Raw genomic sequence first — 15,783 nt, forward strand, 5'->3', positions numbered from 1 at the left:
ACAGTCGAGAAAAAAAAAGTGGCAACCTTTTGAATGGTTTTATTCAAGCTAATTTGAAATGAGATTACGGGAACGATAATTTTCGGATATGAAATTCAGTTCCTTTAGGCTTAAAAATTATAACTGTTCTTCTGGTGAATTTACAGCCTTGTTTTTTTTTTTTTTTTAATTCAAAGGAAGTAAATGTACTTCATAGAAAGAGCCGTTCTCGGGCCCTAAAATTAAAGTTCAAATGGCACAATACTATTTTAGCGTTTGAAAACCCCCCTACGTTCCTTCTCGGGTGCCCAAGTACCTCCCTACCAAATTTGGTCGAAATCCAGCGTAAACTGTAGATTCGTATAGGGAACACACACATATATAAGGGTTGCCCAAATGAAAAGTGGACAAGTTGAATAAAAATAATACTTTTAATGTAAATGAAAAGAAATTGTCATGGGCGTTGAAGCACTGATCCCAGCATTGCAGCAGCAGGTCGATGCCTTTGCTGTAAAAATATCGGGCTGAATCCTAAGGAAGTCCTGCATAGCTTCCTTTATTTCATCATCCGAATGGAAACGTTTTCCCCTGTAATGCTCGCTTAAGTGACTCAAAGATGTGGAAATCACAGATTGACAAGTTCGGATATACGCGGGGGGATCCAAAACTTCCCAACAAAAATTTATTTAGGGGTGTCTGAGTTTTCTGGGATGATCTTTATGGTTGATAGTGTGAACCGTTCCTTTACTCATGTTGAGTTAGTCACTGATTTCATGGGTCTAATCCTTCAATTTGTTTGAATCATTTCATTAACAAAGGCAATGGAATCATAGATGATTGCGATGTTTGCTTGGCCCTGTCTCGGCAGATCTGATGTCGTTTGCCGCCCTTAACCATACTACTGCGCTTTCCGATCTGGGTACATCCATGGATAGCACAACTTTGCTTTTGTACAATTTCCTCTATTACAAACAGGTTTAACTGCTGAACAGCATTCAAGGCAGATCCTAGCAGGTGTGCAGCGTGTGCACCGCACACGGGCCGCATTATATAGTTCTTTTAATCAAGCAAAATTCCTCAAGAATTTCTCACAAGATAACATATTATAAGTCGAATAAATATGCTAAATTTTTACTGTTCAGTTATCAAAGTAAGTGCCGATTTCCCGACAGCATAGCATAGTTTAAGAAAAATAGAATGTTAGGAAACATTGTGTTGGTTCATTGTCCATTAATATCCACTGTTTACGCACATGCTTCATTTAGTTGCAAAATTAGTGTCAGAACTGGTAATCAGACATGGATACAGCGGAGGGGAAATGAGGGAAATGTCCCCCTCCTGAAGCACGAAAGGGTTCCTTCTAAAAGGAGCACTGAGTGCGGCCACTAGTGTTTACCCCCCAAGACCTAACAACAAAGACATATTTTATACATAAAAAATGATGTACTAATCAGATACTCTCGCAAGCCCTTCAAACAACAAATTCTGTGTTCAACAATTGTGGATGCAAGGAGAGACTGGGAAATTGCAACTCACCTGAGAGTCAAACATATATGAATGACGAACTAAATTTTGTAATTTTTCCCCTTTACAGCATTTTTTTCTAATTAAAATCATGAATTAACTGCCCTTGACCTCCTTGACAAGACTGAAGAAGACTTAAAATTGCGTTTTTAGGACTTGAATTTCGGAAAATATCGCTGGTTGAACCACCGATCTTAAGGACCTAATTAAGCCTCTGATTCACCCCTTCTACCTTAACTTAATCAAACATTGCCTAAAAATGTTGACTCCAAAATCCAAAATGTGTTTTCAGAGGACAGCCCTTCCTAATGTCATCAAAAATTGCTTAATGACATTTTTCGGATTTCTTTTTCGAAGTTTTTGCGATGGAGGGCCCCGAAATCTATTCCCAAACATTATTACCAAAGATAGTCTCAATGTCTTTAGAGAAGCCTCTAATCCCATCCCTAGTCAGTCAACGTATTGAAAAACAAACTAAAATTGTATTTTTCAAACATCAGTTTCAAGAACTTTCGGGGAAGGACAAAATCGAAAAATATCCAAAAGATCCGCCGAAGCTTTCTAGTTTCATTAACATCACCAAAGATAGTATAAAATTACGCTTTTAGAAATATTTGTTTGGGAGCCCCAAAACCCATTTTGCCCAAAAATAGCCTAAAATGGATTTTACTTCCGAAAAATATTTTGTTTGGAATATTTTCACGTTTCCCCTATTGTTTTCAAATATAGCCAAAAATGGGTTTATGGGATATACCCAACTCTTTTGTCCTTGCAACCAAACACAACCAAAGATTAACTAAATCTATTTTTCATACGCCAATTTCGATAATTTTCTGGGAGCAATCCACCTTTCCATATCCCCCCCCTAACCCCTCCTCCACCCTTCCTCTGATATTACCGAAGACAGACTATAAAATGTGTTTTTACGACAAGTAAATTTTGGTATCTATTGTTTTCTTCAAGGTTATAAATTGTACCTAAGGAGTTTCTTACTGTAAAACTTACCTTTTATAAGTTCATCATTCTTCTGTTTCTTTTTTTTTCTTTTTTAAATTAGAACTTAATATATTTGAATAAAGATTTATATGGATGTTAAAGATTAGTCAAAATATGCACATTACGCTTGAGGGGCGGCACATTACGTCTTTGCACGCAGGCGGCCGGCACCCTAGGATCGGCCCCGACAGCATTTGAGATGCATACCTCATATCACCCTTTATATACTTGTGCAGTGACGCTCTAATTGAATCGTTCATTCTGATTTTATTGTTCTTGTCTACTTTTCATGTGAGCAACTCTTATCTACGCATATATTCTTTGTTTTATTTATATACAGGGTACGGCAAAAAAATGGCAACCTTTTTGTATGAGTTTTTACGCAAACATGCTTAAGTGCAGCCACATGACTCTTTTACTACTATGTTCTCCGTATTTTTCTGTGCCAGTCATTTCATGTTTCTATCGATTGATCAACATGCTTTTTTTGTTGAATGTCAAACAAACATGTTGCAATTTTGGAACTGCTTGGGCAAGGAAAGCATCAATGTCAGATTGTTCTGCTCGTTTGTTTTTGCTCGCTGTTGGAAAGGTATTCGTGTCTGATGCAATCAAACGATACAAGGAGCTTGACCACAATGGCCGCCGTCCAGGAAGTGGCAGAAAGCAGACCATCAACATGTCCACAAAACACAAGATCATCAAGAAGCGAGTGCAGTGAAATCTGAGGCTCTCCATGAGAAAAATCGCTTGTGAGACGGGCATTAGTGATCGATGAGTCCGCCGAATGGCAAAAGAGGAGCTCAACCTCAAGGCGTACAAGCTTCAGAAAGTTCCACGCCTCATCAATGACAACAAACGCGTACAGCTGTAAAGATGCTGCCAACTCAAGCGTCGAGCTGCTGCTCAACAATTCGAGGGTATCCTCTTCATGGATGAAAAGCTGTTCACTGCCGAGCAAGCACAAGACCACCAAAACAACTGGGTCTGATCCGCAGAGGCTCCGGGCACTTCAGCCATCGTCGGACACCTTCAAAAACCCTCTGGTGATGGTTTGGGGCAGAATCTGTGCCAGCGGAAAGACCCCACTCGCTTTAGTGGATCAAGGGGTGAAAATCACCCAAGATGTTTCCCGCCTCGATGTTCTCGAGGCTGTTGTGCTTCTGTGACAACAGTATTTCCTCGATGCAAATTGAACGTTTCAACAGGACTTGGCACCTGCTCACAAGGCAAAATGACACAAGACTGGTGCAAGACCCATTTTCAGACTTTATCTCATCGGCGGAATGCCCCCCCCCCCCCTCTACTGGCCGAACCTCAATCCGATGGACTATCATGTGTGGTCCATTTTGGAGGCCAGGGCCTGTGCTAAGCCCCACAAAAGTTTGTAGATGCTGAAGCAATGGCTGTGTTCGGAATGGGTTCGATTGTCGCCGGAGGACCTGCAGGCCCATTGCTGAAAATTTCGTCACGTCTGAACCTGTGTATCGCCATAGGTGGAGACTTCTTTGAAACAGGCTGAATATATTATGGCCAAAGGTCCATGTTATTGCTATTAACTGTTAAATTTGTTAAAATTTCTTTATTGGATAAAAATTATACAATAAAAAAAAGTTGCCATTCTTTGAGGCACCCTGTCGATTGTTTTGTTTTATGTTTCTACTAGTGTACCCGCATGGCTTTTCCCGTAGTAGAAAATTAATAGGTCTTTTGGGTTGCTTTTAGGGTGAATTTCTCGCCAATTGACTTGCCCATGTTACGGTTCCAAGTTATGATAACTTGGTAATTTACTTGTCCATCTTGTGATAATTTTGCTCGGGAAAATGTTCTTAAAATTGGAATAGGAAAAAAACAAAATCGAATTTTCGAAAAATCACTTCAAGGTGCACACCTCCATGCTACAAACTAACTTTGCCAAATTTCATGAAAATCGGCGGAATGGTCTTGTCACTATATGCGGGTCACAGAGATCCTGACATACAGAGATCCAAACAGATATCCAGACAGAGAGACTTTCAGCTTTATTATTAGTAAAGATGTTTCTATAATAGTTATTATTTTTAAGTTAGGTGCTTTTCATGTATTTGAAACTTAATTTTTATTTATATTTTATTTTAATTTTTTTAGAGTTCTCAATTTCTCATATCTCGACTCATAGAACTTTTGAATTTACTTTTGAAAATTGAAGAATATCTTGTTTCTTCTAAAGGTAAGTCTATTGAGTTTCAATATTAGCATTGTAGTACTCAATTATATTTTAAGCAAAAAATCTGATTTCTTAAGTGAAGTTGATATTTTAATTAACTAGTTGTTTATTTGTTTTTGTGAGGAATTATGAAACATAACCCTAAACCAGTGGTGCCCAACCTGCATCTCAATCGAAGATGAATCTTGTAGGCCAGAACACATATATAATTAAAATATTGATAAAATATTTTTAGATAACATGTGAAACTTTGGAAAAGAAAAGAAAATTAAAAAGAATTCTCGTTATCATTACTCCATGCTCTTTTTAATTTTGGAAGTTCCTGTCTTTTTTAGTAACACAGTACTGAGTATTTGGCTCTAAATTTACAGCTATCATTCTTAATGCCAAATGCAATTCATCAGTTTGTTTTGGAAGATTCCAAAATATATTTTTTTTATTTGTAATATTTATTATAACAACAGGCCACATGGATCAGCTTTGCAGGCCATGTTTGGCTTGCGGGCCGTAGATTGAGTTTTATACTGTCCTACAAAATATTATTTTCTTGAATATATATTTTAAACTCTTTCCTTTTTCAAATTGCTTTTTTTTTTTCTCTCAGAAATAAAGTTTGCAGTATTACTTTTATGTATACTTTTTTTTTTTTAAATTCTCTGTACAAATTTTTTAATGGGCGTTATTTTTCAATCATAACTTTTAGGCTGGGATTGTTCTTTAAATTCAGTGTACAAATAGTTAAACTATTTTAGAAATAATTTATTATAAATAATCTATTTACTTCTATATTTCACTTCTGAAGGAACTTCTGATAACAGCTGTGAATTTTACAATATTTTTCATGTTATGTACAGGGTTCGTACTTCCTTAAAAATCCCTTAAGAAACCCTTATTTTCATCAAGCAAAATTAAGATCCTTAAAAAACCCTTAAAAAGTCCTTAATTTTCTGAAAATTTCCTTAATTTTTTTCAAAACTGTATTAAGTTTGGTCCCCTTTTCTTAGTTTTTCTATTTTCTCCCTTCAAATCTTCATCCTCCGCGTTTTCTGCCGAAAATGTATGTTTGGGAAACATGCCAACGATTTCAAACACGTGTTTCGCCGAAAACTGCATGTATTGTTTGAGCCTGCAAATATTTCAATCATTTTTAATGTTGAAAGGTTTTTTCACCATAGGCTACTTCATATCTATGTATTTTATTCATTATTTCAATAATAATTTTTTCTTAAATTTATTTTAGAAAAAATGCAAAACTCAATCAAAAAAATGTGGGCTAACTCCCACAAGCTCAGATTGTATTGAAACTTGGCATGATTACTTTTTTATGTATTTTATGAAAACCTTCTAAATATTTATGGGGAATCTCTAATGTTTTACGCTTTTGCAGCCTGTGAGTTTTTTTGGAATTTCATGATTAAATGAAGCAATTTCAAGTAGTTATTTTGATCCTGAAATAGGGTTATGAAGTTTTTTTTAAACCAAATTATAAATTCCAATACAAGAGAAAAGGTTAACCAATATTTTATATTTATATATGTTTATTTATTTTCAATTCTCGCTGTGAAAATATGTTCTACCAGATAAGGAAAACATAGATTTTTTATTCTGTTGTAAATTTTTACTTTACAAATAAACCTAATTTTAAAATTTACGATCTAATTTTCTATACCTCTAATTCAAATGTTTTTCGTTAAAAAATATATTTTTTCCTAAAAATATGAAAAATTGATATTATTTAGTGATACAGCCAAGATCGAACTCTAACTCCCTCAACCCTTTATTTCAGGACTTGGGGGCTAGAAATTGCTGCCTCTCTTTCAAAATTTAAATTTATATTGAAATAAACAAACTTGCAAGGATTGGTGCAATGCAGCAAATTTGTACAAAATTGAATGTTAGTAACAATAACAAATGCAAAGCAGTGATAACCCATAGTTTGAATACCTTGAAAAAAGATTTTAGTTCTTTTTCTTCAATTTCCCTCTCACTCCAATAAGGTATGCTAAAAATTAATGCTTTAATATACAAATAATTTTCTACATTTATCCTCATTTTCCTGTTAATTTTTATAACTGAAATTTGAGATATAAATACAATGATTTAAAAACAATATGTGCCGTGTATTGTATTAATCACTACCCCATCATTTCAAAGATAATTAATAAGGGAAAAGTTCGTATTATCTTTGAATTTGGTAAATTTGCTATTTTTTGTTCAATTTTGGAGTGTTATGGACTTCAAGGGATATTTTGATCTCAACCCTTTTCTGCATGATTAAAAAATTTTTTTGGATTTCCTTTCTTTTGATCTCGGATCACTCTCATCTCTGTGATGTATGACGTTTTAAAATATAATTCACTGATAATGGGGCATCACAGTCAATTGCTCCTTTTCCTGCAGTTTGGGAACAATGTTATGCATTTGTGTATGTGCATATGGATATGTATCAAGTACTTGACCTCCCTGGGAAACTTTGAAATGGTGTGCCTAAAATTATCTTATTATTTCCAATGAGTCCTTAAAAAGTCCTTAATTTTCACTTTTAAAAATGAGTATGAACCCTAATGTAATAATACATATTCAGAAGCGCAAACAGGAAAAACAGCGCCATGCTAACATAGATTTAAATACATTGATTTCTCACAGCCAGGGGGTGGGTTTGATTGCCCTCTTCTGATCTCCCTAAATGACCGGCCTGAGTGCAAGCAGTAATGCAATCACTTATTCATGTATGATGCTTAATTTTTACCTTAGAAAATTTCTAGGGATTGCCTGTTTTTATGTGCAGGGCTCATAGTCCTCCTATATCTCCTATATTTTCACAATTTTCAGATATTCTCCTATATTTTCTATATTTTCTCACTTACTCCTATATTTTTTTCATCAGATGTTAAATGCTACCCAAAAATACAAAAACCTTTGATCCATTATTTCCATCTTTCTCCCCTGCAATGTGCACTCTTACATCTTAAATGTTGGCATATGTACTAAATTTATGTTTGATAATTTTTATGAAATATACAAACTATATATGGTTTTTTTACTTGCAACTTTTAACTTGTTTTCAATTAATTATTTTCTACTAATAAGTTTACTTTGTAATTTTAATACTATAATATGTTAATTTGAAGTGTATTGCTGTAAAGATTTTAAAAGCTTTTAATTTTGTCACATACAATCTTACATGTAGTTCAAATGACCGCTTGTAGCTCAAATAATTATTTTTGAAAATGCCGTGTACAGATTTTGGTACTAGTTCAACTTTGTGTACTTCAATTGTTTCAAAGCTTGTAGCTCGCTTAAAAATGTAACTATCTCGATGAAAAAAAAAAAGTCATTTTATAGGATTTTGTCCACTTTTTTTTTCAAATATGTACTTATTTTGTTCCAAGAATTTCAGAAATCAGTCTTCATCTCAGTTTTTTTTTTTTTTCTTTTTATCTACATGATTATGGTTTTAAATTGGACAGGATACTGGATCTGTGCTCCACTTGAGCTCTTCTAACGCCCCCTTTCACTTGGCAGATTAGGTTAAATTCACTCTTTATACATGGTGTGTGTAAATATATATACACACATTAACTAATATAATAATAAATACATTATGGATAATGCCATTACAGTGGGCGCCAGGTAATTAAATCAGTCACTTTATTGAATCAATTCCTCGAAAACCAAACAAAATCCAGTTTTAATATTAAGAAATTGCTGAATTTTTGAATCAAACATGCCCCTTGAATGAATCAAGCATATGAGACTGACCATTTCCCACAAATGTGATGCATTAGCGCAGCCTTTTTTTTTCTTTGCCTTTGTTTAGTAAAGTTTTTTTTTTTTTTTTTTTTTTTTTTTTTTTTTTTTTTTTTTTTAATAGTGAAACGAATTGAAGGCAGAGTGCTGCACACTTTTTGTAATGATTTTTCTCAATGATATGTCCAACAAAATCAGTGAGAGGAGACAGACATGTAGTCGACAGGACTTTTAATCCTTAGTGTTAGCATTGAAGCAATGAGGTACCAATATCGAGGACTATGAGTAGATTTATGACATTAAAAAAAGAATGATCAAAATAATTATTACCTACTTTTAGCAATCAATAACAGATGCATTTTTGAAAGCACATAAGTTAAAAACTGAATTTTGTGATTGCTTTTTCATACTGTTTTGTGATAAAATTCTTTAAATAATCAGAGAATAGGTATTTTGAGTGCATGGTATACTTCTAATGATATCTCGTTTGACCAAAAATTTATTAAAAATCTCTTAAATTGTATGTAGAATTGCACTTAAAAAAAAAAGAAAAACAGACACACACAATTTTGGAAAATTAAATCAAATTTGTCTTAAATAAACATGATTCATATGAGTGGCTGTAGGTTCGAAAATTCATTGCTCTCACATATGTGACTCTTCACGTTGCCATGACTTCATGCATGATATTAAATTGTATTGATATGGCAATTTTTTTTTTTTTTTTTTTTTTTTTTTTTTTTTTTTTTTTTTTTACAGTGATCCAAACATGCCTACTAGATCCTATACTTTTTTTTTCAAATTCCTATATACTTTTCTACCTAACTCTTATATTTTTCCTTTTAAACTCCTATATATTTTGCTATTAAACTCCTATATTTTTTTCTTTTAAACTCCTGTATATTTTTTTCCACTTGCTATGAGCCCTGTATGTGGAAATAAAATTCTCACATATTCTTGAAAATTTTTAATTTATTTACAGAATTCTCAATGTTTTGACCCCTTTTTTTATAGTCATTCTATCTATTTTGTTAAACTAAATTCTTAGGTTGTTTTAGTTATTGGGTGTTTAGTTGTTGCGTTAAAATCTAGGGCTTTGCAATAAAAAAAAAGGGTTGCACTGAAAGTTATAATAACTGCATTAAGATTGTGTTTGGGAAAAGATGTTCATTTAGATAATTTTTAAAAATCAATTTTATACCTTATCAAAATTTAGTATGCCCTAAGGCTAAGAGAAGTATACTTCCCGCCCTATTAAGTCGTAAGTATAATTCTCTTTTCCTTAGAAAAGCAAAATTCTCAGCTCTTTCTTCAGAAGACTTCTGATTTTTGATACCTTCTCCTGATCTTCCTAGTAAAGTAAATATCTCCAAAATTTTCATTAAAACAAGGAAATTCCCCGAAAAAGAGATTTTTCAGTTATTAGAATTTCAGAAAAAACCCCTACAGCGAAACGATCTTGATTACAAAAATGAATGGTCATTTTTGACACGTGTTCATTTCACTTCTCTTTTTTTAAATTTGTATTTCCCAAAAAATTAGGTAAAATGCCCGAATTTCTCTCTGAATTTCCTAAATCTTTGCCTGATGCAAGGAATATTCGTTATTACCCATAAGAGAAAAATGTGTTAGAGAAAACAAGCTTATTCCTCTTTCAAAATTTCCTTTTTAAGCTAAAAATTATTTCTTTTTTTTTTTTTTTTTTACTGAACAAGAAAATAATGGTAATCTCATTTTAAAAATTTCGAATTCTGCTGGATATCCGAATGCCGAATTCTGGGTCCTATGCAGGCCTAACTTAAGAAATTCCTACTTATATTTAAAAATCCCTTTTACAATCAAATTTTGGGGATAAAACTTATTCAAATGCTATGTGTCCCGAATTTTACGCATAAGTCCTTGTAATTTTCAGGGTTCAATGTTGGTAGCTATGACAAGGTATCAGCTGATGAGAAAAGGGAATGCACACTATGAATATTTATTGAAGGGAAGTTATTTCTAGCTACCTCAAACATTCATACTACCTTTTAAAACATAGTAAAAATTTTGTTTTTAATTTAAGCCCTGTTACTGAGTTCCAAACCAAAAATTAATTTTATTGTCGTACTGTTTTATCTGCCAATACAATGGCCTATTTTTTGTACTATCAACTTTGTGGAATTATTTCTTGAAATTATTCGTTTACTATGATATTTGTGTTTATTTGAAGAATGTCTTATACGATTGCAACAAAATGGAGCCTCATGGAAGCAAGTGTATCCTCTTCCAGAAGATATTGCTTTGCAAGGACTACCATTGATTAAAGAAATTCATTCACGCCTTTCATTTGATGTTGCCAAAAAACGAGAGCTTTCTTCCTCATCTCAGGTTCAAATTTTTGCTTTTCTAACTACTAACTAACTTAAGAAAATGCTGATTGCTAAATATCTGCAGCTGGTAGTTCTTGATCTAAATAAACTGTAGGAGGCACTGTAGTCTCTGGCTAATGGCTGTTGGAAAATGTAATGACCCACTTGCCAAGAATATTAACTGTCTAATAGGACATCTGCCATGTCTGCACAAAATTGAAATGTTTTTCCTCATTGGCTTTTTTTTAAATCATTGCTATCATATTTAAGCTCTAATGAAACTGTGAATAATGTTGACATGAAAGGAAATAAAAAATGTCTTATGGCACAAAATTAGCAGATTACTGCTTACATGTGTTTTGGGATTTCAAGGAGCAAGTTTTCAATGTTATTAGAATATGCATCTTAATAAATGGCTTGGGCTTGAGAGTTTGGTCTGTACCAGGGAGAATGTTTTGTCTTGTTTAAAAAGTCTTTAACAGGACCTTACAGTATTTATCTAAAAAATTTAGTTACATGATGAGAGATAGCAGTGGATGTCCTTTATACATATAATAATTTTAAAATAAACCTCTTTATCTCATTGAGCATCATGTACATCTTGAAACCAGTATAGGAGCGTTTGAATCCCACCTGAAAAGTTTTGTTATGGTGAGTTTTATTTACTAAGCTAAAGGAGGGTTTTAAAAATTTACCTTAAAATGTTATTTAATTTAAATTACATGAGTAACATTTAATTTTTTAAGAAATTGTTTTATTAATTAGATTATGCTCAGCATTTTTCCATTTGTTATTTCAACTATAATTCAATAAAAATAAATTTTTAACAAATATTAATGAAAATATACATTTATACTTTTATTAGGTTTTCCTAAGAATTCAGTGTTTACTTTCCTTTGGGAGGTGTCTCACACGAGCTTCTGAGTCTTCTGTTGATTTTGATGTAGAGAAAAAGAAGTACTATTTTAATTTATGCAATAAAACTAGAGAATCCAACAAAGACGTCACTAATAACCAAGAATCTGTAAGTAAATGTCCGTATTAATGTTGATGCATTCAATATTCTGTGGAAGTAATTCTATATGTTTTTCCCTCCCCGCAAAAAAGAAAAGAAAAACTTATACTTTAATAGTAATTCATGCAAAACCTTTTTTTGAATATGGCTCTTTACATTTTTTATGTTTAGATTTCAATTACAATTGAAGCTACATTTTTGTATCTGTTTTGTAAGTGTAGATTCCGAAATTCTTTAAATGAAAAACAGGCATAGTTTTTAAAGTTTTAGTAATTTATGGGGATTTTTTAACTTTCAAGAGTCATGTTATTTTCAAATAAGACTTTCATAAACGTCATAGATGAAATATTACCTGTTTTATCCTTTCAGTAAAGAAATGTAAAAAAAAGTCTGATAGTTTCTGTTGTTTAAAAAGTTAATTTTATGTAAACATAAAATTATGCTTTTAGATTTCTTCTAGAAGTTTTTGAATTTCATTTTGGTATGTAAATTTATATTTCTTTTGATAAAAACATTTGCCTCTCTGCACTTGGAAATTTTTAACTTCAAAGTTATTGTCTTTCACTTTATTTATTTCTTACTTATTACTAAAACTTCATGCGTAAATCAAATATTCTTGTTCCATTCTCTTTCCATGTATATTATACACAGTCAATTTGCGACAATTCAAAGTTTGATAACTCTAATATTACTATAACTCAAGTCCCGATCCCTTTGTCTTTAATTTTATGCTAATTATTCTCAATATCTCGAAGTTAACTTCCTTTAACTCAAAGTCTTTTCAAAGATGACTTGAAATTTATTTTGAAAGTACAAAAAAAATTTAAAAAAAAGAAAGAAGAAAGAAATATATAATTTAAGTGACTATGAGAGAAAAATTCATTCACCTTCACTTGCAATTCCTGCACAATAGGCCTCTAATAAAGGCGAACACCTATTGAGCCAATGTGCGTTAAAGGAGTTACAAGTGCAGAAATGAGTGTAGCTTGTTTTCTTTTGTTGTTCTGTGCTGTTTACACTTAGACATGTTGCTGGATTACGAATCTGCTTTTAAGCTATCAAGTTGCCAAGTCAACTTATTGTACCTTTATTCAAAGGTTGACCTAAGTTAAGGTGCATTTCCCTTCATTCTTTAGTTCGATCATTTGCTTATAAGTTCCCGGAGAGAGAGAGAGAGATAGAGTTTTTTTAGGTGTAAGCAAAAGCTAAAAACCTTGAATTTAGAAAGTAACGTATATCTTCACGTCTTCAGAACTCTTCATGGAGAAGCTGTGCATATTGTGCTTAAAAACTTTAAAGCTCCGTAATTTTTTTCTGCTACATGTACATATTAATTAAAATATTCAATGGTTTTTAATATTAAAAAGTAGAAAGTCAAAACTACCGGTAAGTCAAAGTTTTTCGTTGGTCCCTTTAGATTCGAGTTATCGAGAATTGACTGTATTTTTAATGTATTTACAGATTCGCCATAACATTGAAAGCCAAAGACAGCAACTTATGCGAAGTATGGCTCACTTGTGGCTTAAGGTAAAGAAATTACTTCCTGAAAATAATTTCTATATTGCATAAAAAAAAACATGCAAATTTTTTATGTTTGTTTGTGCATCATTTTAAACTGTTATTTGTTCAGATTATGCATTTGCTTTAATTTAACATAACACTCGCTGCTTTAGAACTTATGTTTTTTTTAATGCACGAATAATTCTGTACTCTGAAAATGGCTGCAACATAGACGGATTTAGGACCAAGTTCCTAGGGGGGGGGGGCGGGGTGAGCAATATTATTTATAATCAAGGCTGGATTTGGACTTAACCTGGCCCTAAGCTATTTCAGGTTTTGGATCTCCTTTGTAGTCCAGACAACTTTGCTGTCGGTGATGAAAAGGGCCACTTTTCAAAGATCCTCCCCCCCCCCACTACATTGTTGTATGTATATATATATATATATATATATATATATATATATATATATATATATATATATATATATATATATATATATATATATATATATATATTTAAACAAAGCAACAAAAACAAATAAAAGTAAAAGTTTAATAATTTATTTTCATTCACAAATGTATTTGAACAAATTGTTCTAGATGAAGCATTAATAATTTATTTACTTTCTTTTGACAGGCTGAAGTTAATGATTTAGAAAATCTTGTGGAAGGAGGTTCTGCTCCTCAACTTTCTCCATACTTAGTTTGTGACACCAGTCTTCTTTGCTATAATTTGTCAGCATTACGACAGCTTATTATGTCTAAAAGATTCATTGTTGTTGTGCCATTAGTAGGTAAGCATTTCTGAATTATGTTTCTTTCATTTTAATCATATGAATCATTCCTTTTTTTTTTTAACAGCTGCTTACTACTCTTCCTTTGTTTTGAAGTTAAATACTTTTAAATACTTTTAGTCATAATAATATGTACAATAAAAAACTGATACAAAAATTTTCCTTTTAAAAATAATGAAATTGGTTTATTTTTGTAAAAATTATGTTAGTATCAAAAAAAAAATTCTTAAAAAAAGTGTTATAGTAATACATTTTTTAATGTAAGCCAATGTAAAATAATATTTATAATGTTGAATTCAATGTGACTATTGCAATAATTAAAAGAAAATATTTTCAGTTTCTTAAATTAAAAACATTTGAGTAGAAAATGTTTCTAATTTATTTCATCCAAATCACTTTTCCACATCACCCAAACAACATCTATCCTTCCTTCAGATTAATCTGACAAAAAATTTAAAAGTTAAAAAAAAAAAAACCTCCATTTCTGAAGATGAATGTTAAGTTTAGATAAGAGTATTTCTCAAAAGGTGGGAACAAAAAAGTTAATTCTGAGCAATTTTCAAAATTTTGAAATTTGACATCAATTTTGTTTTTATTGCATAGTATGTATACCTAGAAAATAATATACAAACATAAAAAGATAGCAGGTATTTACAAAAATTTATAAATAACAAATTGAATGATCGGTCTGTAGGTAACAGATTTTGGACATACAGTAAACTCCCGATTATCCGCGGATAAGGGTGGCACGGTAACCGCGGATAATATGAAATATAGGTAAAAAAGATACTAGTGTATACAGTAGCTACAGATTAGGAATAAAATTCACACATACAGAAAAGTTATAGCTAAAAACAGTAACATTGATTGTAAAAAATGTATGAAAAAGCTAGAAACAAACAACATAATCATAAGTCACCACTGTTGAAGAAAAAAATTGTTAAAACTCCCACAGATAATCCGAACCGCAGATAATCCGATCGCTGATAATCAGGAATTTACTGTAGTTGTCCAGTAAGTAACAGATCTTGGACATCTTCATAATGTAAGTTTCACAGTTTTTGAACTTTTCCAATGAAAATTTATCTATTTTTAAAATCTGCAATGAAAATAGAGGATTTATAAAGTACTTGAATAACTTTATATACTGGTCTTTAAACAATAAAATTTTGTTATAGTTTAGTAGAATCCGAAAAAAAAAAACCATCCATTTTGCCAGCGCAGGTGATAAATTCACCAAAACTGATGCTGTTGGTGAAAACCGGAATTCCCCACTGGTAACCCTTTGCTTATTGTACGCTGTGAGTTGTCGCCAATTGGAGTTTGCTTGGCGATTTTTGTGCTTCGAGAGAAATGTCTAAATATTAGAACATTGAAGAATTATTTATTAAATAATTTCTGTTTAGATATTGATTTGTTGTTGTAATTTGAAAACATTTTATCCAAAATATCAGCAAAATAGCAGATAATTATGTTCAAAATGTTGCAGAGGTATATGCTGCCGCCGTTTTGTTTACTTAAATGCGTTCATTACAATCGAAACTTGTGTTTCTACTGTTATTTATGTAATGTTCAATGCATAATGTATTAATTGTGCAAAATACCAATGGATTAAAGAAATTAACATTATAATAGCCTCTTTTATTAAGTTCACAAGACAGAAGATCATT

General features: G+C 31.9%; 1 protein-coding gene across 1 annotated transcript in view; it reads left to right on the forward strand.

Annotated features, from left to right (window-relative positions):
• Nucleotides 1-15,783, forward strand: part of LOC129220220 (nonsense-mediated mRNA decay factor SMG5-like) — a 98,590-nt gene that overhangs the window by 62,770 nt on the left and 20,037 nt on the right. The window contains exons 16-20 of the mRNA XM_054854586.1: nt 4,627-4,708; nt 10,665-10,822; nt 11,669-11,827; nt 13,280-13,345; nt 13,957-14,113. Of these exons, the coding sequence (XP_054710561.1) occupies nt 4,627-4,708; nt 10,665-10,822; nt 11,669-11,827; nt 13,280-13,345; nt 13,957-14,113 (622 nt within the window). The remainder of the gene's footprint in view (nt 1-4,626; nt 4,709-10,664; nt 10,823-11,668; nt 11,828-13,279; nt 13,346-13,956; nt 14,114-15,783) is intronic.

Source organism: Uloborus diversus, chromosome 4 (genome assembly GCF_026930045.1).
Source record: "Uloborus diversus isolate 005 chromosome 4, Udiv.v.3.1, whole genome shotgun sequence".
Lineage (NCBI taxonomy): Eukaryota > Metazoa > Arthropoda > Arachnida > Araneae > Uloboridae > Uloborus > Uloborus diversus.